Source organism: Pogonomyrmex barbatus, unplaced genomic scaffold (assembly GCF_055798465.1).
Source record: "Pogonomyrmex barbatus isolate J1 unplaced genomic scaffold, ASM5579846v1 scaffold16, whole genome shotgun sequence".
Taxonomy (NCBI): Eukaryota; Metazoa; Arthropoda; class Insecta; order Hymenoptera; family Formicidae; genus Pogonomyrmex; species Pogonomyrmex barbatus.
In genome coordinates, this window is record NW_028297112.1 from 5,044,357 (window position 1) to 5,070,217 (window position 25,861).

A 25,861-nucleotide genomic window follows, 5' to 3' on the forward strand; every position below is an offset into this window, starting at 1 on the left:
AAATTAGTCACAAATCAAGACAAATATTCTCATATTAAACAAATATATTCTTATCTACAAGCAAGAATATTATAATTCTTTTGAAAAATTTTAATTCTCGATCCGATTGAATTTGCATCAAGTACCCACTTCTGCTCAACTCGAGATTAATCTTCCACGTAATCTTCTACGTAAAGATTATAACATTGTTGCTTATATATGAGAATATAAAGTCTTGATTTAAGACCAATCTTTTTTTCTGTGAGCGAAGAGCAGAGATTCAAGTGCTACGAAAAAGAAAGTAAAATAGAAGGAAGAGAGAGATCAAGCACGATTTGCGCCATGTAAATTATACAATCTTTACAATAAGATTTATTTAAATTAATATTTACAAAAAATGAGATTTTTGATATATCCATTAATTAATTCGATTAACTCATCGGCTGCACTAGATCCAGGGTAATACAGGTCCGATCCTTAGGGATTTTGCCTACGTGTACAATCGCATTTATAGCGGCTAACAATCGGCTACGATTTACAAACATAATAATCACAAGGCGAGAAAATCCTCACTTTACATTATATATTTCTTGATGCAAAATAGCGATAATATTGGTTTGTATTTTTTTTTCTCTCATTAATTCTTCTCTTTTTTATGTGTGTTTTTTTTTTTACTTTTATTTTTATACTCACAGGTATCCCTATCGTGTCCCTATACACGTACAGACAAGTTTAAATACTTCACTCGTACGAACTTTGGCGTAACATCGTTAGCGGACAATTACTATTTTTATTATTATTATTATTATCATTATTTTTTTATTAATTTATTAATATTATTATTAACGTTCTTCGCCGTGCACACGAGCCTCGTCTTCGGCGCATAAAAATGATCTGATGCGTGTGTTCTCTCTCTCTCTCTCTCTCTCTCTCTCTCTCTCTTTCTCTCTCCCTCTCTCTCTCATTCTCTCACACACACACACACACATACGCCCTCTCAATTTTCACAAACATAGCGAAATGAATACTCCACGAATCGTGCCGCTCTGTTTCGCTCTCGCATTCGAATCCGCTCGCAAGTACACTCCTCCTTCGCTCTTCTTATCTTCTAACATCATACCTATAAAACTGATGGAAATCAGAGAGTTCTCGATAAACCAATTAGTCTCGTGTCTGCTAAAGTTCAAATGGCAAATTCCATTTTGGACTCGCATTATTATTCAGTACACACGTGACTTTAGCACCTTTATCGCATATATCCGAAAGACGAGATGTCAAGTATCAGAGAGGGCCTCTCTCCCACGTAACTTCTTCGTGACCGATGACAAATGATTGAGTATATACTTCATGCACGCACACACACACATACACATATATAATAAAGTACATAGCACCTGTCGACGTTGATGATTTTCCCGTATGCACAATTCACCAGATGCGTGAAAGAGGAGCGTAATCGGAGTTCGTCGAACGGCACGCCCGCGCGAGCACCGCGCGAAAAAACGCGAGAGATCCAGGCCCAGGAAACGCGGCCAACGCGACGAAAAGATCGACCCGATCCTGTCGGCTATTATTTCTCTCGCGATTCGCTCCACGACATTCGATCTCTCGCGCAATTTCCCCGAGCCGACAATCAATTTATCGAAGAAATCTCGCGAGAGACCGCGGACGGCCGCGCGAGAATCTGGATGGCAGATCCGTGAATCTCTCGCGAATCGCTTCGTGACATCGTACACGTGCCGCGGAGACCGTCCCATTTCGGACGGAGCTCTTTGCGAAAGCAGAGTACGAGGATTGCACCCAGGATCTCTCGCGAGATGCCGATTTGTGACTTACGCTCGCAAATCGCGCGAGGAACGAAGAAAACTTGGATGGATGCGCTACGCGATCGCAATGTGTGAATGTGTCGTCCTTCCTCGGCAGGAAACGTGTAAGAGAGATACACGTCGACTCCGCGCGATCCTTCCAAGTGTGCACGGGTTAAGGACACACACGTGTGCGTGCATGCATACATATATATACGTATATATATATATATATATATATATATATATATATATATATATATATGTACGCATGCATGCACGCACGCACGCACGCACGCCAAGGAAATCAATAAAATTAGTGTAGGTACAATGTATTACCCGGGTTTCGTTACTCCTAAAGGAACCGTTCACTTTAGTTCGTAATAACATAAATCAGATCTTTGGATAACGTTATTAGTTTGGATAACGTTATTGATTGTTTACAGATATCCCTATCTTTCTCTCTTGTTACGTATTAATATTGATTTCAAAATTTATTTCGGCTGTTCTTTTAATAGAGGCATGCCATTTGACCGGGATCAATATCTATTTATCCCTTTGCCGTAGCTAAAGCGCATGCATATTGTGACAATTCTGAGTTTATCTCTCACTTAAACCTTAATTAGTCTGACGGAATCACGGTCAGCATTGCCAATCGTAATATAATTATAATATTTGTACTATATAACATCGTCATAAAATTGTTCTCTAATATAATATAATACGCAGAAGTAATGTAAATATAATTTTTCAAATCGTTTTTTTCCTTATAATAGAATATTATCATTTATTAATGACACGTCTTTTGCGCCAATTCCACTTCAATATTTTCTCTCTCTCTTTTTTTTTTTTTTTTTTTTTTTTACATAGCAATGAGATCCATAAATATATTATAATTCTCTCTGTTTGTCGTACTAACGATCTCATTGTCGAAAATAGGCAATATTTGAGTCGTGACTCGCGAGAAATATATGCAATATTATTTCGACGGACTAATTAACGTTTAGGTCGACTGTTTTCGCAAATGTGATTAATTCTCAAAGCAAATAACTCCAACGCATCGCGAACGTCACGGGCGCCGGATAAAAACATCAGAGGGGAAACAAAGGGCCGAAAATAAAATTTCCGCGGGCGAGATTTTATCTGCGCTATTTTCTCGCTCTCTTGGCGCAGACTGAAAACGCGACATGAAAAAAGACGGAAAATTTCGGCCCGCCATGCATTTTACATCGCCCGTTCGCAAGCGTTAGTTTTGCTCTCTCGCATGGCCGAGATCATCGATTTTGCGCACGATGTTTGTCCGTGATTGCTCGATACGTCAACATTTTTTGGCGGATTTTTGGCAAAACGTGCGCGACAAGGAATCGTGAATGCGCATCTCACTCGCACATATGTATATATGCACGCGTACACTCGCACGCACACGCGCACATACGCACACGCGTGCCTCACATGCGAGAACGTAATCAGATGGCACACGAAATGCGTCCGATTAAATATTTGTCGATCCTGTAACCGTGATCATCATCATCATCATCATCATCATCATCATCATCATCCAAAGAGTCCAGATACGCGGACAGACTTGGCTGGTAAAGAAAAATTTCGTTTGTCCTTCTTTCTATCCAATTCTGTCTAATGCAGAAATATTCCATGTTAATTCCATGTTAATTCTAGCAGAATTAAAGAACAGAGCTCAATCTTATTTATATCTTTATTTTCAGTGTTTCATTATAATTTTATATTCATTACAATACATATTTTTTTTACATCTGCCCTGTTATAAAAATTTAATTCACACATTTCTAAGAATTTTATTATATATATAAATATAAATGTTTTTATACTATTACACTTTTCAACATTTCTTGAATAATTCTAACAATTTCTTAACATTTTCTTAATCCACCGTCGCAATTCAAAGCTCCTTCTGCTAGAATTAATTTCTTTAATGAGACATTCCTCAATATTTTCTGATTGTAATTGATTGTCATCTCGTATCAAGATCGAAGATGATTTTCGTGTTGTATGAACGGAAATCGATGTGTATCCAGCGTTAAATGCGGCACGAAATGGAGATACGATAATAACGTGCCCGGTTATCGCGAGCGGAGCAGCTGCCTGCGGATTGTTACATTTGGCCGATTATATCACACACGATTATGCAAACGCGTGGATGCGATTTAACGCTTGCAAGATCCGAATAGATTTTCGTGAGCATCGCGGTCGTGTAACTTCATCCGCGATCCGCGTGGAAAAGCATTTCCTCGAACGTTGACGTAATCCTACGGATATACAAGGAGAGCTTTCAATAGCAGATTCTTTACATGATTAGGGGTAAATTCTTTAATAGAATTTCCCAGCTTCAAAAAGAGAAAAGTCAAACTATTGCAGATACATTTTGTAAAATAACGGCAGAATTTCTAAAAATTCAGTTCAAATACAGGGCTAAATAGAATAGAGAGAAACAGCGGATATTATAAATCTTTCGCGTCAACTTTATTTTCATGAAGAAATAACTAATCTCTAAGATTTAATTGCTAGAGAATTTCATTGTGAATTCTCGACATTCTTGCCGAAAAATTCAGAATTAAATCATCTTAAGAAACTGCCATCAAATAAATTCTCGCTATTTTAGGATATCTTTTTTTTTATCTTGACCGAGATTTTAAATTTGTTCGTCTGAGAAAACGGTCGTCCCTAATGAGTCTTTAATCTTTCGCCACGATCAGAAGCGAAAAAGTAAAAAGAGCCATCTTCTTTTACTTTTATTAATAGAGTTACGTAACATACAAGCGGGAGTCGATGGAGAGGAAGAGTCGAATTAAAGAATCAAACTTGGCAATGCGGATTCTTACGTGAGATTCTGCAACGAAACAGATGAAATAAAGACGACGAGGCGAGACGAAAAATCGGTCATGGTATTTCGAGTCGGTCCTTTCACCCGCAACGACAACGTTTAAGAAGTGGTTGCCTTGAAAAGTGGGGAAACAGTCGAAACAGATCCTATCGAGAGACTCTTCGCGCCTGACAGTGATATCAAGATAAGATGCAAAAAGAGCGTGCCGCATCTCTCACGAAATGCACATTATTTGTTTTTGTTCGAGATTCGAATTGAGTTATTTATAAAACGGCAAAGATTGAAAACGTGCGAAAATAAATCTTGCTTTTAATCAAGCTTAATAAAGACTTCCTTCCTAGATTTTCTCGGTAAGAGGTACAGTCGTCAGGATTAAAGATCTTGCACAAAGTGTCGAGATTAGAAGATTCCCGAAAGTTTGAGTTTTTGCGCACACTAAAAAGACGTCCACGTCAAAAGCGATGTCGCAGGTTGGGGAAAGGCAAGTTTGAGATTACCAAACGGCACAATGCGGATTGTCGCGGCGAGATTTGTCCGGGAATTCGTTTAATCCATGGATTATCGTTAATTCGAATCTAAGCACTGCGAGATAAAGATAAATTCCTACGCATGGGAAATCTAATTCATGAGACGCGATTTTCCCTCGAGCAAGCTCCTCGAAATTTGAAAGGGATCATCAGACGAGATCGAAGCTCTAAACTTCGTGAAAAAAGGACAAATCGAAACTCGCAATTCGTGATTTGCAAATAATTGTAAATAAACGTAAATTGAAAAAATATAAACTAAATGTCAACATCGTGTTTCAAACGTGAAACTTTTTACATTATTTCTCCGTACGTATTTCTTTCGAATTATTCGTACCAGTTTCATACTGCTTTTTTATTCTTTATTTATAACCGTCCCGTTATCTTATATTCTTCCAGGTTTTCTCGAGACAAATTTTTTTTGTTATTGAAAATATTATCTTAGAATGCTCAATCTCCAGGAAAAACGCGTACATCTTTGATTTCTATTAAAGAGACGAAAATGTTCAATTTCGATCGGTCAATTACGAGTCGAAAAATCCACCGTGCTATTTCAGATTGCGCTCGAGGAATCGGCCGAATTCACTTGAAAGAAACGGAAAAGTACATGGATTAATGACAAATACGCCGCGCAGTGCGCGAATTGCAACGCATCGAGGCGGAGCTCAATGAAGTGCTTCGTCATTGAACGATTGTCCTCGAAAAGTCAAAGCATTTAAGTACATATAAACCATTCAAACTAATGGCCATCGAGCTGTACCTGCCTATCGAGTTTAAACTTCGTTGCTTCGCAGTCGCGTTAGGATCTGCGGCGTGAGGATCTTCAAAAGACGTAACAGCAACATCGAAGCAATTACATCAACGTAACACAATATTTATTCCTCACAGTGGTCAATTTATCAATTTCTAGTTTCATATTCGTTTCGCAATCTAATGGACTTCAATTGGTTTTCCGGTTTTTTTTTTTTTTTTTTTTCTTTAAAACATGAAAGAAATCTTTGATGGAATAACATTGAAATTTATTAATGTCTGAAAGTGATGTTTGAGAAAATGTATAAAGATCGATCTAACGACAGATGAAACGATCGTGAAGTGCCGCTGCATAATTTTGATAATCATCCAGTATCCCGTTGCCACATCTGGTATCCAGATAAACCGAATAAGATTATAATGACAGGTTCTCGATACGACAATACCCTTATTGAAATATTAAGCTCAATTAATCCTAATATTACCGAACAAAGAAAGGAAGAGAAACGTCAGTACTTTTAATATACAATATTTCATTATCTCTTATTACAAAAGAAATATATATATATATATATATATATATATATATTTCTTATAAACGAATATAATACATTTAACGATTTATATGTGATGTCTCATAAACATCTCATAAACTGTCAATAATTAAAAGAACATTTTCTGTGTGCAAAATGCCTCGTCTGCGCATCGATATTTCCAATTATAGTAACTATTCTTTGATATTATAGAGACTGTCGTTTATCGAATCGAATCAGTCGAACGATGCGCAAAGAGATTTGAACGCAAAGAGATAATGAAAAGAATTCTGCATCAATGTTTATTGCATTGATCCTTGAGAATACACGTCCGTCTGTATGTACTTTATTCTTGGAGATAGCTCGTATTCCCGGTAATCGTAAATATTCTCGAGGAAGCCGAGAATAAATTCGCGCGAGACAGAAAATTACTAACGATATCCGGTTGTTGTATTCAAAGCGGCAATGAACAAAGCACGAAATCAAAAATATTTTTCCAACCTACACGTTCCACATTCGCACGTGGATAAATATTAAACTGAGATCAGTGAACCGAATCACAGTTACCGTGATTGGTTTGATACGGGTGCCGTTACTTTCCTGTAAATAATTGATGCAATTGCGGACGGATTTGCAATATGAACGTTACTGGTTACAAAAAAAAATTTAATAAATGCTCCAAAATACCGACGTTTTGACAAATATTTAATTAATTTTTATCCTTTTGCAATTTAATTTTCTGTAAAATTCAAACATTATCCCGATCGCTCATTTACTATCCCTATAAAAACCCTGAGAAACGAATTTACGTCGCTAGTCAAGAGTAAATTGCAAATTGCTATAGATAATCCTTTAAAAAAGCTACAGTACAAATTTACAAATTAAATTTTTGAGATTTCCAAGGCAAATTGAATTACATAGATACACAGATGATTGACCTTACTACTTTTTTTCACCACAGTTATGAAATAAAAAATTTTATTTATAATCGTTAATTTATAATGCGTTAAAATTAATCAAACCGAAATGCGAGCAATTCGAGTACTTTTTACAACTTATCGCGAAAAATTATGCGGGTGATCTGGTAACATTTAATGAATTCCCCGCGGCCTTCGGAGGTCGAGCATCGGGCACGCAAAGCAACGAACTTTATCAAGGCTAACCAGTCTGAAAATGAGGGAACGTACGTGAAAAAAATTATATATTTGCGTTTCAGAGACCTTCCGAAAGAAAATCGCGAACAATTGGCAACAATAAAGAATAAATTTTGCACATTATATGACGAACTAAAACAAAGAACAGTATAATGACCTTTCATCCATTTGATTATCGCGTTTTACCCATTTAATTAGGTTTATTACTGCACTTTTATATATTATTTAAAAGAGCCAGTGCCCATAAATTTCGATCCAGGCATCAGTAGTTTATTGCGACGTGTCCTCGCGATCGGCGATTCTTTTTGAAGACTATGAAAGCTTATTTTGTTGACGAATTATTGACTGATTGAAGCTCGATAACTTTGCTGCCATCCTTAAGGTTAGATAGCCTCTTAAGCTTAGGGTCGAGATAAGAGCCAATGTATTAGAAAATTATAGACAACATTATAATTTACTCAATAAGGGTTCTGTCATCATAAAAGGGTGCACGACCGTATCGAGGTTGCCCCAAAGAGTAGGAAATCCGCTGCCGTTAATTTCATAGATCAAATATCATTATAACGTCATATGGCACGGAAATTTTTCCATTTGCGGGTCGGGAAATGAAACATTAGCAGAACTCGAAATAGTGCTTAGACTAATGGTTTCTAGACAATGCATTTAGAAACTTAAGAAAATGATGGATGCGAGGCAGGAGGATTTTATGGCGTGCTCGATCTTTGGAGTGTCGTGAGAATAAAATCTGTATATGAAAATTAATAATGGAGAATCATGAGACCTACAATCGATCGAGACGACAAACGATGCGCAGCAACAAACGTTAGGCTCTGCGCATAATGAGGAAATATTAGGAATAAGAATAAATATTGAATTTTGAAAATAAAAATTAGGAATAAAAATTAAGTGTAACAAAAGATGAACGAATATAGCTATAATTACTTGTGTTTATTGTGCATTACGTTTAACCTTTATTCTTAATTTTTATTTCCAAAATTTAATATTTATTAATTTAATATTTAATATTTATATATATTTTATATATTATATAAACTATTAGTATTTAATATTTTCTCCATTGTACGCAAAGTCTTAAATATATTGAGATATTCCATAAACATATTCCATAAACATATTCCATAAACATATCTGTATTTAAATATAAAAAATTTATTGTAACAATGCTAGAAAAGCTGTAGCTTAGATTGTGAAAAACTTCAATAATTATCAGATCAATAAAATTTCAATTTTTCTCAATAAACATATGTAAAAAAGAAATTTTAAATTGATTAGACCTAAGTAAGGAAGTTAATTAAAAAAAAAAGATATAATCTGTTTGAAACACAACTTGAAGGTAAAAAGATGCTATTAACAGATCGAGATTATCTCACGTAATAATTTAAAAATTTTATACGATCGTGTACTTGACAACGTCGGCTCAGACCTTTCTATTAATTTATCTCGCGTATATTTTTATGCATATAAAAGCGAAAAATATCCGCGTTGACATCTTGTTAGTGTCACTAACTGTTGCAGCACAATAATCTTTCCCACTGGGATCTTTCCGTAACAGATTTCTATCGACAACCTTGAGAAACGATCCTTCTCGATGTTGAGAAGTGCGGCGATCGACGTTTCGGATTACGTCACTGCAGTAAAAGCGTGCGATGCGTCAATGAAGTGTTCGGCACATGCAGAGGGTACGATCGTTGGGATTGCGTCAAATGTTTACGAACAGCTTCTACTCGGGGCGATATGTCGTTCCGCGCGTATCACTTCGCGAGACAAACGGCACGAATCCTTACGCGACAGTCATCGCGACTTGAACGTTTCGTTTCGCGAAAACGTTTTCGCAAACAAAATTAAACAAAGCGTGTCTTTCGAGAATGCATTTCGTGAAGTTCATGACGTAAATGAAAATATAAGTCCAGGAGAGTGACTCGAAGAACGGGACTATTTCGAAAATGCTTTCCGAGTGCCAGGGCATTGCTGAAAATTATTTCTTCAACAACGATGTTTCCTCAAGAGCTTCTTCTCAGGAGTCTCCTATTCGAAGAATCTTTCTCCGATACCTCATCAGTAGTATTATCTACAAATATATATATATATATATATATATATATATATGTGTGTGTATATCTTGAAAGTATTTGATGATTCTTCTTGGAGGAGATATTCTTTTCTTTTTGGAGGAGATATTCCAATTGTAAAGATTATTCTCCGAGAAAACGAAAGTATTCCGACGATGTTTCCTTAGAGCATATTGCTTCTGCGAATTGCAGCGTGCGTGTGATGTTTCGTTAAGTGTGAAAACTAGTGCAGGAGCAAAACAATCTAGTATAAATGCGATTGCGCAAGTTCATGTGGCGGTTCTTTGCGCAAGGCGAAGTAGACTGCTTGCTGAAATTGAATAACGAATGCAGGTCTAATTTTTTTGTTTATACAATCCGCATGTGGACGGAGGTAGTACGTTCTGCGACTTGCAAATTCGATGCCGCCCGCCGGCGGTGGCGCGATGCTCCATTTGCGTGCTGTACATCGATGCAACGATGCACCTAAGTTGTCTCCAGGCAAATTGATCGTTTAATATCGCCGGTCGTAACTTTTACGAGCGCGGTTAAGCACGGGCACGCTGTGCCACTCATACCGTTAAGATTGTTATGTTGTCTTGCTACCGAGAAAACGATTCTGCCCGCGCAATATCGCCGTCAGTCGCACGTTTCTCCGCCCTAATTGACAACAAATGCTTCCGCCTGCTCGCCCCTCGGCACCCGAAACACCCCGAAGATCCATCCGTGAAGTATCTAATAAAAAAAAAAATCTCGTAATCAAGTATCAGAGAGAGATATAAATTTCCAATTATTTATGAGCCCATATACCTGCGTTATTGCGAACGATCGTTATCAGGATATACCAAGAATATCAGAGACCAAACCACGTGCTAGATTTGAATTTAACTTTTCTTTTTCTGCGACTTAAAAAAATTTATAACCGAGATTCTCTAAAATGAGAAATTTCGACGTGAGTCCACGCGAATTTGGTGCTTCTGATTTTGTTGAACGGATTAACCAACCGGGAGCGCGGTTCGCGGTTTAATCGGTATTATAATTGGAGCAATTATCGTACGCCTCGAGTGAGAGAGGCGGAGCAATGAGTTATCGATGCGAACTCAAAAGTAATTGACCGTGCCTTTGTCGCGAAGAGCGACTTAATCGAGATAGAAATGATAGGTACGATCAAAAGCGGACGATCCGGGCGGTGCGCGAGGCAAGACAGAGGCGTAGGCGAGAGACAAATTTTACGCGGCACAAAAATGTCATGCCGCTTCTTTATTATTGCGCGGAACGCTTCGAGCTGTTTGGCGAAGCTAACGGCGCGCGCTCATCGATTATCGATGGAGACTTCTGTGCGAAGAAAAGGACAAAGGTAATTCAAATTGCGGCTACGCTCGACAACGAAAGTCGTGATGGACGGGTAAATTTCCATGCTATCCACGATTATATCTCCGGACTTATTGCAGAATATCTCGAAGCCAGATATCGAGATATCTCGCATCCTCTTAGCTTCCGATCCTGGGTGGCAAAATTGAATTTTTGCGTATAGTAAAATGCGCCGCATTAAAAAGTAAATAGCTAACAAACTTTCATTTTCCGCGAATTTATTAACTTCAACTTAAACTTATCCTTATGCCTTAAATTAAATTAAGTCCGCGATTAAAATAAATAGCGTGACAAGGTTTCGTTATCTATTTAAATTTTCGAAGCTTAATTCATTGAAACTGTTTTAGCAAACTGTTTCCACGAAACGCATTAATTCCCCAAGTTTGTTTTTCAACAACTATGTCGAAGAGACAGAAGTGATTTTGAAACATCCTATATAATCGCGCACGCGTTACGCTTCTCGTTCTCGTTTTCCCTATTCCAAGCTTCTAAATTTCATTAAAAAAATCGTAAATGTTCGTTCCACGAAGCCAAGGTCAGTTGGACAACAAGAATAACGAGTATTTTATTCAATCAATCATCGTAAATTTTCACGAATATATGCCCAACATCGAATAAGACTTTCTCTAATTCCACTGAAGGTCAACGATGAAACGAGAGATACAAAATAAAAGGGATATATTGATAAGGATTGATAAAAAAATCACGAATTGGAATTCACAAATTAAATTAGAACAACCTCTAAATGTCAGAAATTCGACGGCGAACTTCAATCACAAGCGAGGTAAAGAAGAAACAAAGCTAAAGCTATAGCCTGGAGGCAAAAGATCAATCGTCAACAAGAAATAGCAGCAATATCCAATAGACATGTAGACAAAATATCGACCAATGACAGATGATAGAAATGAATATGAATTCGTTATATGAATTCGTGACAAATTCTAGAAGTGAAAAAAAGATTTACGAACGTGAACTTTTCAGCTTTTTCACTATTGATGTGAAACTAATGAAAATAAACTGATAAAACACATAAAAATTATTTATATAGACGTTCCTCTTATTGGTTTCACATCCAAAATAATTTTGGCAAGATGATTTACGCATAGGTTTATCACATAGTCGATAGTCCCATTTCTTTCCATCAGCTTTGTCGATCCAACACGCTTCAGCATGTATTCTACTTTTAGTCATAATGTAAAAGTAGGACGGGATTTATGAGATGTAAAACTTGACCTATGTAAAGCAGACAATATAGAGAGATACTATTTGAAAGATCAGCAGCTAATCATTTAGAATGGCAACAAAGATAAAGATCTTAAATTGAAGCATCATTAAAGTAATAGATGCTGAGTTATGCTGATACGGTATAAAAATACAAAGGGCGCTCGTGCTCCAACTACGCGATATTATGCGTGCCGGCCGACGAGAGATTTACGTGTGAAAGCCTTATTATAAAATCATTTCCCTTTCACATCTACATTTCTCACGTAGTTGCATGTAATGCGAGCAGCGTGTAAGTCTTCGGTAAGAACGTGAGGAACGCAACAAAGTTTCGCCAATGTTTTCTTATGGCATGACAAATAAATCAAGTGGTATAATAGACAGGCATAATCTATTAATTAAAGATGAATAATAAACAATAATAATCATATCAATCAATAATAACAAATAATATATTTCTAATAAATCTACAAAAATAACGTATGCTGACGCAAGAAATAATGCGCGTGTGTATGGGTGTGTTGTACGTGTGAGTATGGGCGCGAGATTCATCTGAAATATCTAAATACACAATGCAATCTTAAAATTATAAATTAGATCTACAAATTTAATATATACATATTTTATTTCCCATCATAGTACTATTCATAGTGAATTTTTATATTTCTTTTAATTTTTGTCAGACTTCGGGAATCATTTGAAAAATATATATCTTAATATAATAATATTAATATTTATCGAGATTTTTCTTGATTGATTTCTTTGTCACGGACGAGTATTATTTTATCGATGTCAGATTCTTTCCTGTGTGGCGAGAAGAAAGCGACAGCCAAGCACGGAGGAATATCGACGAGGAGAAACGACGGAGGGTTACGTGACGCAAAGCATAACATGGGGAAGAACGCGCTGACCCATTAAATTTCCGTTGTCTAGAAAAAGTCAACGGGATGGCGTCCAATGGCACGCGATGTGTACTTAGGGGTTGCACGTTAATGTACAGAAACCCGAAAGAAGCAGTGGTTTTTCTTTGTTAGAGAAATTCAAACTGAAAAGAACCTTTGAATAATTGCGGACAATCGCTTGGAAACCATCGTTCTCGCTCGTCCGCGCCTCCCCGAATGAATTAGATTGAACGATTCAATTTTAATTTCGATCCTTTCAAACGAATAATCAGCGGAGCAAAGTTGAGAAGGAAACGAGAAAAAAAAATAATATTTAATCTTAACGGATGAAAACCGGTCGGCATCCTCTCGTTAATCGGGAAATTTAATCCCGCCCCTATTTTTCTTTAAAAAAAAAAAATATCGACAACCGAGACAAGATTATTAGCAAAATACACAATTCAAAATCAAAATACATAATTAATAAAAAAAAACAAAAGTTACAAAAAAAGTTACAAATTATTTTTGTAAATATTCAAAACTCCAAATAATCAATTTATAAATTATTTTTGATAATCCTCTTTAAAATAAAATAGATTACGATGATCTGCGACGATTTCACGCCGACAACGCTGAAAACGAAAATACGATATTTAAAGTTCTATTTCTCGAATTGTCGCGGCGACAATTATTCATCTCGAAACTTCAACAGTCGTTGGCGCGAAGCGCATCTGATGTGATTGTCTCGTTAAATGTATGAAGGCAGATGCGCGAATTTTCGAGGCGACGTATTTATACGCGCCTTCGGCGTCGGGATCCGGGATTGGATCGCGACGGAGAAGAGACATATTACGAGACGAAGCGATTACGCAAGCGAGCGTAACTTTGTCGCGGTAGAAACGAGGAGAGAGAGAGATCCGGATGGAAATGAAGCGAGGTCTAAATAGCGCACGTTCCATCGCGCTATTAATTACGTATCGAGTTACGTCAGTTTCCCGGGGCGTCGTGGACCGCTCGTGCTAATGATTGAATTTGGGGTAACGACCGACATAATAAATTTCTCAGAAAATTCACAACTGAAAATCAACGTAAATCATGGCTGAGATTGAGCACAAGGACTCGCGGAGAAAGATTCTTCCATTTGGAGAGACCTTTGTTTCGTTTTTTGGAAAGACTTTTTTAGATATCTTCAGAGAGGACCGTGGCTATAAAATTGAATTTAAGAAAATGTGAAGTTACGAACTTTGCACAGTTTATTTTTCCTTACCGTGGCTTCACTTATTATTGCCTCGCTAGAAGCTTTGTCAAAATATGGAGGAAGGTCACTTGCACTCCGTCATGTGTACCGACGTCCTTCGTATCGATCTCAATTGATACATTAACATGGACAATTCGCTATACGCGAGTAATTCTGCCTTCGTTGGTACAATAGTTTTTCCACGACCACAAGCGTCGTAGCTTTTTAGCAAACAATTAATGCGCAGTCTCGAGGACGCGAAGTGTGACGGAAGAGTGCGATACAAAGTGAGACGCGGGTCGATCGTGTTTACGAAAAGGTTCTCTCTCGTGAGAGCGAAAAGAAATTACGAAGAACCCGCAAAACGGGGGAGGAAAGGGGGGGAAACACTTTTCCATTCGCGCAATTTAATCCGGGCGGGGCGAGCGCGAGATTGAACGGATCAATGCGGAAGAGAGGCGTTTTCGCGCGCGAAGTGGGACGACGGCGACGCGGAATTCGCGTTCTGGTGAACGCCATGGCGTTCTATCCGTTTAGCGTCGTGGAGTGTTCGCGCTTGACAACACGCATACGAGACATCTTCGCGGCATTTTCCCTTCGATATTTTTTTCCCTTTAGAATATGAAAAAAAGAAGCGCGAACATTCTACGAGCACCGCAATCTGAGGAAGCCACTTAGATTAACGACTCGTCCATCGCAATGTTATATGTCAAATGAGATCCGTGCTAGAATTAAATAACGTGAAATTGAAAGAAATTTAGAAAACGATTTTACACGGGAATCTTACTTGTACTGTGTGATTTCGTATAGAGAAAGTACCTATATAAGGACACTGTTACACAACTCTTGTACTTAACTCTGAAACATATATATAGGAAGTACCCGATTAGAGATACGTCGTCTCTGAGATTTCTCGGTACACTCTCATTATTCTTCAAAATATCTACAATGTGAAAGTAATTTCGTTAGCCACTGATGAATTTACAAATAAAGAAATATATATTAATTAGATGTAATGTTTTTTTTTATAGCTTATTTTATATATCGCGCGGAGAGACTAGTCGTCTCGTTTTGAGGATTACGCAACTCCGTTTTATTAACAAACGCGTTTCGCGTTTCTACATCATTCTCGGTGTGACAATTTAAGAAACTAGTCGCGGCCAGAGACGCGGAGAGACGCGATAAAGCAACAAAGAGGCGAAGTATAATAAAGGCGCCACATGTCGGCGCACACATGCCGGATGCAATTTAGAACGGCGAACTTCAGCGAGACGCTTTCGATAACTGGCGAATATCTGCATGGGCACGCGCGTCGTGCGTACGTATACATATATATGTGTGTGTGTGTGTGTGTGTGTGTGTGTGTGTGTGTGTGTGTGTGTGTGTGTGTGTGGTGTGGTGTGTGTGTGTGTGTGTGTGTATATATACCCGCGTGCGTGCGTGCGTGCGTGCGGCGATTGCGTAACGAGCGATCGCTGGGATCGAGAAATAAAACTACGTATATAAATAGGATGACAGTTTTACATCTGTATGATACGAACATTGAATTAAAAGTAATAATTACGAGGGGGGGGGAGGGGAGATATATTATACAAGGGGGAAATCCGCAGGTACACATGTGTTGTCTCTGTGTGCCTATCTTCGTGTTCCCCGGTGCGTGCCGACGTACACGCACGTACGTCCTTTGGGCGATTGTAAGACAATTAAGCACCGAGTTGCACCGAGTTGAGCAGCCGATTCGTCCTATGTGTATCGCTAACCGGGTGCCTCTCCGTCAAGCGATCTTCCCTTCTCGGACTAAAGTTCTAGCTGTGATGTAGATAGAGAAAGAAGAAAGAAGATAGAGAAGAAGGTTTGGCGGTTTCAATAACCTCGATTAAATCTAATTGCACGTTTCTCGACATTCGCTCGATCTACATTCCTGCATTTAACGCTAAACGAAGAATCTCCGATGTGCCCGTTTTACGTCAACATCGAGCTTTCTTGGACGATGCTTAAAAACAACGTCGCATTTGTTGTCAAATGCGGGATGAGAAAGTACGAGTGTTTACGTTATTAAGACAGGGATTATTAACACGGGGATTTAATCGAAGCAGAATTAACTCAAGGTTGGTCGAAACCGTGAGGCTGAGAGGTGCAACATCGGGCTTAAACTGGAAACGCGAAGATATTCAGCGGAAGGAAATCGCTCTAAAGGAATCACACCGGAGTGAACACGACACAACATACAAACTATTCTGTTACCTATCGCTAATATTTACACGAAACGCTTGCGCTCGCGTAATCCTGCGCGAGCCGCGCACGTCGATTAAAGCTTCCCGCAGGTGCAACAAATCCCCTGCCGTCGGGACCAATTGGAAAACAGGAGACGAGCATCGGAGCATCGGATTAAATTGGACACGCGTGAGACACATCTTACAAAGAAATTACGATCGCGCTGCGACAGATCGATTAATTAATATTGCACAAGGAATTTTATGCGCGCCGCAAACGTAAAGGACAGTATAATGAAACTATAATGCAGCCGTATTTCGCTGCCTTTCGTTTCATTATGCGGAATTACCGATGGGGGGGAGGGGTATAATATCACATCCGGAAACTATTTTCTTCATGCACGGAGTACACACACAGTGATATGTTATCGAGGAATACAGCTTCGCTCCTTATACAACGAGATAAACCAAGTTGTGTTGTTGGATCACGCGCAAACTCGTGTTGTCTGAAATATAGAGAGAATGTATAAAACTTGTCTGTATCGTCTATTAAACTAAATATAGAATTACAATTGCACGGATCATAAGGAAAGATATTCCCCATTGATCTTCAAAATTTCATGTACATAATTCCATGTACTCCATACGCTGCGCGATCAACGGAAGGCCAAGTTCGCGATCGCGATACGATTACTTTTGCGTGAGAGACGGACAATCCTTTTTTTTTTTTTCTTTCTATCGCGTTGTAATGTACGCGCCTGATGCGCCTACGCCATTATTGACACAGCTCTTAATATCGCAGGCCGCCGATCGATATCGCATTGTCTATCCAGAAACAAATGGGCAAGATATCAAGATTCTTGCCGAGAAAGAACGACGGGGATTCTTATCAAACATACAAACGACGATGATTCGTCCTGTCATATCTCCTCCGTCGTAATGTCGACAATAAAATATTAACGTGATCGTGATCGTAATCGTCCGACAAAAATTATTGCTTGCCTTGCGACTAAAATATCGATAATCGTAACTCTTCCGGAAGCTATTTCCATCTACATCCTGGCGAAATTAGAATGTTCGGTTAATCAAAACTCCGTCGAGGGCGCTGTGAGATATCAATTGATTCCGATAAAAAAAATTTCAGGGAAATACCGTTGCTCGCGTTACAAGGAAAAAAAAAAAAAGGTACCGATATATCGGTAATGAAATTCTTCCGAGAATATTTGTGTCGTGAAACACGACGGACGAAGGTTAGATGGGTACTCGATTACTTCCCGCGATCGATATGTTCGCGACGACGACGTTCGTGGATCTCAGGGCGATACGGAGCTCGAACAAATATTTTAATCAATACACCCTCCCTGATTTTCTTCTTTGCATCTCCAACAATAGCGATACCTTTTGTAAAACGCGATAGTGAATGATGACTGTTATGATACATGTACGTGCGCGAGGTAATAGTTGCATCTTCGAGGGTCTCGTGAAGATTATTTGCGGTGATGTTTATACAAACTCAAATAGCTCGTGTACATTTTCCCTCCAAAATATAATCATGATCTTTATGATAAAATTACATCTGTTTCGTCTGCTTTTCGCTCGTGACGTCTAAGCTTCGGCATTATTCATGGCGCAGTTTCGCTTCGATATTAATAAAGAGATATCTCGACTTTTCATAGCCTGTTTTACATGTTTTATATTGTAAATACAGAAAATTGCGCGCAGTAATCGTGTTCGCTAAGAAAGAAATGGACAACCTCCATCCCTCTCTCCACACTACTTTAATTTAAAATATCAATATTGAACTTGGATTAAGCGGACAGAGATCAAAGGCTGTTAAAAAAAACATATCGCGATCTCAATTGCCTGAATCGAATAAAAAAAAAAGAGGACGAAAAGTTTATTGTGAGGAACAAAAGTTGAATTAAATTGCAACGCGGTACTGGAAATATACCTGATCTATTCCGTATTTTGCGAATAAAATTTAAATTCTCGCTGGAGAGGTGGGATAAGTAATGGTTGCGTAAAAGAGCAAGGAATGTGGATTAACGGTATGTGTTACTGTTTCATGCGAGTAAAAAGTAAATTTATCAATCGCAGATCGAAGGAAACGCGATAGTGGATTATCTAAAGACTCTTGAAATCGTTATTGATGAAGCGATTGATATCTCGAAAATACAAGCACTCTCAATTATTGGACATTATTGGAGGATAATCGCGATATTGAAAAAAACGGAGAATGCTCGATTGGACGAATCGGATTAGCGAAGAATAGAGCTCTCTCTCTCTCTCTCTCTCTCTCTCTCTCTCTCTCTCTCTCTCTCTCTCTCTCTCTCTCTCTCTCTCTCTCTCTCTCTCTCTCTCTCTCTCTTCATGAATGAAGAAATGTAATATCTGTGAATATAGGACACTTGTCTCTGAGTCAGAAAATAAATATGAAGTGTTCTTAATTTGGAGATGTTAAATTTAGGTAGCAAATTCATTTGCTACAGATATAATTTTATTGTCAAGAAATCTGAAAATGTTTTTATAATTCATACGATTTGTTTCAAAATAAATAAAATTAGAAGAGCCTCGGATATATTTATACTCTAGAATATAATGTAATTCATTTCAATCAAACTAATGTTCAAACATTCAAAGAATGTCTCCAGAATTCCACGTGATTATTACATACGGTTGTCGTCAATTTATGTAACTAGGACAAGCAACGAGTTCTCGTGAAATTACTCGAAATTAAGAAGAATTAAAAATAATGCAACACATCCGTGCGGTAAAATGGAAAAAGAAAAAGAGGCGCGATAAACTTGAGAAGCAAATAACTTGTGTCCACTTATCGCTCGAATAATAACTGCGGAAGTAGCAACGCTATTTCGCAGACAATTATGTCAACGCAATCTTGTCTCAAAATGTTGCAATCTTGTCTCAAATGGTTTAGCTCCGTGCTATGCTTAGCGCTTCAATCATTTCTTCGACACACGCACAGACGGTACGGCGTGTATATGTGATATTTGCCAGTACGCGAACGCAATTGCATACTGCGTCGGCCAAGATCTCGTTATCCCAAAATCTCGTCACGAAGCTGCGCCAAGTACTTCGTCTATTTTGCTGCGAGCACTCGCACCAAACGTCATTGCCACACGGTTTCCTCCCTCACTCCAATTCCTTCGTAATATTGCGGCGTGTGCAAACGAACAAACGGCGTGTGCACATGCATTAAAAGTGGAAAGGAAGATATATGCTTCTCTACGATATAACCACGGGGGTGGTTGACGAGTTCTCTCTCTTTGATATATATCGTCACTCACGAAATTACTCGCAATTACCCTCGCAACGAACATCGCTATCTTTCTATAAATTCATCCTATTAATTGGAGATTGCAAAGATTTACGATGGGTCCCATCATCCCTAATTGTTCTCATGATCTAATAATTTCCCGGCAAAATTCCGACCTCGTTTAACGCACAGAAGAATATAGGCGACATCGAGACTTATCACTTAAATGCAACGCGAGTCTTCAAAGTTGTACCCATGTGATCGGATAATTTATGTCAGCATGCGGTTTATATCATCGAAGGTGATACTATATGTGCTCGATTTTTTTTCAGTATAGTGTAAAAAGTTTGATGACGTTGCGAGTCGTCTGTGTCAAACTTGATTTCTTCGCTTATTCGTGCGCTAAACGGGGGAGCTTTGAAAACTCGCGTTGACGATAGACGCGCAATACTGCAAAGTTCATATTCGGCTTATCGTGAATGCTAAAAGGATATAAAAGTTTCGTAACGTCAACTTACGTGCCGCATTTCCTCCGCATTGTCCGCGCCGCGTGTTAGCCCATCGCCGTTGAATCGATACCCGGCCAGCCACGTCGCGTTCTGGCGTGTGCCCAATCCAATTCTGAACGACCGTTTTACTCATTAACGAAATTTCGTCGACGACCAGGTTGACGTCAACAACGCGCGAATTTTGCGTCGTCGTCGTTTTCGAAAGCCGATCGCTTCCGGCTCAATTTTTCTCGAGAGAGAGAGATGATCGTTCGTGCATGGCTAACGCGAGATCCGATCCTGTAATCGTGGCCACTGTTCGCCATTAGCCTGCGATCGAGCGTAATTCTTTACGTCAATGTGCTTACCACAACGTTTCGCTTTCGGTTTGACACTTTTTATCATACCCTACATCCTCCCCTCCCGTGCTCTTCTGTCTCCACGTTTTACCACGTTCTTGTCACGTTGAGAGCATTATGTTTGTTTTCCCCTTTCGTTTTACGCGAATGGTTGATGAGTTTCTAAGTTCAAAGATGGTAGTACGAAGACATATATATATATATATACGCGACGACGTCGTAACACTAGCGTAACACACGTTGAAGCTCGGCTTTACGAGAAAATTGTTAGCAATCTAAACTGTGTTCGCTTAATAGTCTCGTTCCTTCTAATATTGGTGTTGTGATAAAGATATCCTTATGCTCACGATAAAATTGGAACGCGATGGATTTCGTCGCCCCTTTTCTTCGTATACAACGATTCGAGAGATGATGAGTATCTCTATACGTGTATGTTTCGTTACTAGTCTTACGTTGGAGAATTTGATGCTTAATCTTCCGGTATATAATATAGATAACAAGAAACATTTCGGGACGATGCAAGGGATTAAAACCGTTCTGCGCAGCGTGTGGATGCAACGAGTTTCGACGATGACGAGCGTATACATATACGTACATACATTGAAATATGTATATGTATGTATATATATATATATATATATATGGCCTACATTGCGTGTAATATGTGTAGAGAAATATTCTTCATGCAAGAATTTTCACTGCGGATATAAAGAAGTCACGTGTCTCCTCCAATTGGCCCGTCATCGGCGATTGATGAAAAACATGTTTCATATATAAACATATTACTTCAGATTACTGTGTTATATGCTATCTTTGTGTGTGTGTGTGTATGTGTGTGGTGTGTGGTGTGGTTATGTAACGACTAGTTGTATAAATAAGGATCATACTCACAACGAGTACATGGATCGTATCTTTTTTCCCTTTTTTCTTCTATCTCTCCCTTACTTTTCTCTCTTTCTCTCTCTCTCTCTCTCTCTCTCTCTCTCTCTCTCTCATACACATACGCAATCTCTCAACGAATAAAGAAAATAGAGATAAATAGACAACGAATACGATACACGATATGACTCGCTTCGCAGTGTGATACGGTACTTCCCTTTCGATTCGAGTGTCGTGTGTATAACACGAGAGAAAACTGAAGGGTTGAACGAGTGAGACGGGGAGGGAGGGCGAGTGCTTATCGAAGAAATAGAGAAGACACCAGTGGAAACGACGACGCTACGCGAGGGCTATGAGGGGGAAGGGAACGGGCGAGGGAACGGAGGAGATAGGAAACGTCGTTCGCAAAGACAACGAGAGACTATATGTACAAGGTAACTTCGGTACGGTGACATTTCCGACGATGATAACAGTTAATCATTGGGAACAAACTTTACACACGGGCTCCTCCGTAAACCGGATCATAAAGCTATCATGGATGGCAGGGAGGAGGGAGAGAAGATATGAGAATGGTATGAAAGAATATATTCACACATACATACATACGCACACACACACCCGCGCACGTGTGTGTGTGTGTGTGTGTGTGTGTGTGTGTATATATATATATGTACGTATACATATACAGTTCTTATTACATTAATGAATCGATTAACCGGCTAAAAAAAGAGATTTCTTCATGTAAAAAGTGATGACATGTGACGTCTACTATAATATACGTAACAACCAAAAATTGTTGTATGTATGTATATAATTGTTGGACGTTTGAACGCTAGCGTGTAAACGTCCCTTATCAATCCTATCACGATTCTCTCTTCCTTCTCTCCCCTTCTGTCTGGCCGCGAGATGCAACAAAATGCGCGAATTGCCACGTGCCGTTTCACGTACCGTACTCTTCCCCTCTATTTCTTTCCTTCTCTCTTTTTCTCTCCCACTCTACGATAACACACCCTTCCTTCCGACCTCGCTCACGAGAAACTTTGCCCCAAAAAACTTTGCTCCGTTTCGCCTAGTCGAGAGCTTTCGTTACACGCGAATAAGCGCGCGCGCCGACACACACAGATACACTCTTTTTCTCTTTCGCTCTTTCTCTCCCATTCTCTTATTCTTTCTCTCGCAAAAAAAAAAAGCGAATCACCAACGTGACGACGGCGATGACGGAGAAGCGCCGTGCCGCGTCGGCCCAACGACGAGACGCGACCACAACGACGCGTACACGACGTGCGTATCCACCTCCCTGTTGCGAACAACTTGCCGAGCCGGCGCAGCGTTCAAAACTCGGCGAACTCCTTGGCGCACTTCTCCGTCAGTGAGATCCTCAGGGTCTCCTCCTCGTAATCGTCAAAGTTGCTGGTGTCGCCTGGTCCCTTGCAGCGCGGTATAAAAGGCGCCTCTATTCGCTTTTGGAAGACGGCTATCCAGTCGGTACTGGCGAACCACTTGTGACCCTTGATGTCGTTTACGCCCGCCTTGAGGTTGCCATACCTCTTGGTGAGGTCGACCTGCAGCAGATTGCGCAGTAGGTCCTTCAGGTCGGAGCCGAAGTGCGATGGAAAGCGCGGCTTGCCGCTCACGATCTTCTCGTAGATCTGAATCGGCTGGTCAGCGAAGAATGGCGGATAGCCAGCAGCCATCTCGTAGACCAGTACGCCCAATGCCCACCAGTCTACCGCCTTGTTGTAGCCCTTACTGAGGATGATCTCGGGCGCTAGATATTCGGGTGTGCCGCACAGAGTCCACGTTCGACCCTGCACTCTTTTAGCGAAACCAAAGTCGGTAACCTTCAGGTAACCCTGCGAGTCGATCAGCAGGTTCTCCGGCTTCAAATCCCGGTAGATCAGGTCGAGATAGTGCAGGTACTCAAACGCGAGCACGATCTGAGCCGCGTAAAAACGCGAGTGCGGCTCCGAGAAGCGGCCGACCTTGCGCAGGTGGCTGAACATCTCGCCGCCGGGCACGTACTCCAACACCATGTACAGGTAAGAGTTGTCCTTGAAGTGGAAGCGCAACGAAACGAGAAATGGAAAACTGATCGCCTGTAGTATCCTCTTCTCGTTGAGCGTGTGCTCCACCTGTTTCAGCTTGACGACTTTTTGCTTGTCGAGTATTTTCATGGCGTAGTACTCCTTGGTGGGTTTGTGTTGGACGATCATGACTCGACCAAACGAGCCGGTGCCCAGAGTTTTGATACGCTCGAAGTCATCCAGGGCGGCGGTGTTGGTCGGGTTCTTCTTCCACTTGTCCTCGAACTCCTTTTTCGCCTTGTCGAGGAACTCCTTGACGCTCTCGGCAGCGTCGACCTTCTTGTTGGCGGTCGCGGCATTGTTGCCCATTTTAGCTGCCGCACTGGTGCCCGAGTCTGCCAGGGCAGCTCCACGGGGCTTGTGATAATCCAGAGGACTGCTACGTCTTCGTCGGCGTACGTCCGCGTCCGCAGCCGCCGATGAGCCTGCCAGGGCTCCACCGAGCTCCGGTCTTCTCAGAATTTTGCCACCTTCTAACACGCCCTGCCGATGGCCGAGACGTCCCTTCGTCGCGTTCCGCGGATCACGCGAAACGCTTCGCACCGACAACGACGACGGGACGACGTTGACAACGACGGATCTTCGTTATCCCCGTTATCCCCGTTATTGTCCTCGTTCTCAAAGATCAAGAAAGAGAAGAGTCAAGCGGTGGATTCCTCGCGGGGAAACTCGCGCGCGAGGTACGCGCGACTACGACCGGTCGCGCGGCACCCGGGACACCGTCGTCGGCGAGGTAGACCGAGGTCGTAGATCACGGGGAAGAGAGACAGACACGCATACTCGCGCGAGTATTATCACACGGTAGAAAAACAGGCCACACACAACACACACACGCAGGGGGGGTAGAAGCGCGCGCGCGAGCGCGACGCGAGAGCGGCACCCTCCCGGCACAACTCCGGAGTTCGCTCGCTTTTTCCTCTCTCGCTGTCCCTCTCTCTCTCTCTCTCTCTCTCCTACGGCTTCCTTCCCTGCTGTCGCCGAGTATATTCCTCCCGGCGAACGTCACCACACTCCGCGATCGGCGCTCGCCCGCGTCAAGCGAGAGCGAGTGAGAGCCAGAGAGAGGGGGGGAGGGAGGCGAGGGAGAGAATTCCTCCTCCTCCTCCGTCGTCGTCGTCGTCCTTCGGCGAGAGGCTCCCGACTCCCGGAGATTTGGCGCGTCGAGAAAAAATGGGTCAGCAGCGATCCTCGTCCGCGGCTCGCGCCATCTTCTCTGTCAATTGTACCAGTCCGTCGTCGTTGTTCGGCGGCGGCGGCGACGGCGGTGGGATGCCGTCTCTCTCTCTCTCTTTCTCTCGCGGCAAATGCACGGTACGTCCTCGCGGTCGGGCCTCCAAGTCCGTTATCCGACCTCTCCCGTTTAGAGGACCGCGATCAAGTATCTTTCGTTCTCCTGCCCCCGTGTCCCGTGGCCGACACCGACAAAGTCACCCAGTACACCAAGTTTCAGCACTGATGGTCGCGCGCAGAGCCCGGCCCGGAGCTTGCTTGCACACGCGAGAGACGACACAGGAACGGAGGGACGGTAGAAGAAGCGAATTGCGCACCGCGCACGATTACGCGACGCGACAGCAGCAGCTTGAACGGCACTCGGATGATTGGCGGCGTCCTGATCAACCGAACCGTTTCTTCCTTCTCGTTCGCTCTCGCCAATTCTCGTCCCCGCGGCTGTGTCCCTCCTCGTGACGTTCGCGAAGCGAGCACGGAGAGGACAGAGAGAGGGAGACGTCTCACGTCGAGCGAGGAAGCTAACTCGCGACGCGTACCTCGTCTTCTTCGCGCTCCGGCACGTAATGCAAATCGAGCGCGATAACGGGGCGGCACACAGTCGATATCGGAGTTTGCTCTCTCGGTGGCGAAATCGCTTCGTGTTCCCGTCGTCACGTCGCGTCGCGTCGCGTCCACGGAGGCGCGTAACACGGCGCTCCAAAATAACGTAATGTCGATTGTCGTCGGCGACCAACAGCGGCGACGACGGCGATGACGTCGGCGGAGACAGCGGCTGATGGGTACAACCGTGTCTAAAGATGGCGACGCGACTCCTCCACCGCTCGTACGTTCGGGAGGGTTTTTCGCACGAGTGCGAAAGTGACCAAGTGCCGCTCCAGGAGGCGAGAGAGCTACTGTGCGCTGTGGGTCAGCTGTTGCTTTCTTGCGTCGCCGAGAGATGTAGCGTTGTA

The 25,861-nt window shown here is 41.3% G+C and overlaps 1 protein-coding gene across 1 annotated transcript; it reads right to left on the bottom strand.

Annotated features, from left to right (window-relative positions):
- Positions 1-324: 324 nt before the first annotated feature.
- On the bottom strand, positions 325-25,791 carry Pka-C1 (Protein kinase, cAMP-dependent, catalytic subunit 1). The gene has a single exon (XM_089074104.1). The coding sequence runs from the start codon at positions 23,988-23,990 to the stop codon at positions 22,929-22,931; it is 1,062 nt and encodes a 353-aa protein (XP_088930230.1). The 5' UTR covers positions 23,991-25,791; the 3' UTR covers positions 325-22,928.
- Positions 25,792-25,861: the final 70 nt, after the last annotated feature.

What these genes read in the sequence shown, in the direction of transcription:
- Pka-C1 (XM_089074104.1), bottom strand. Translation starts at nt 23,990, where the DNA reads ATGGGCAACAATGCCGCGACCGCCAACAAGAAGGTCGACGCTGCCGAG.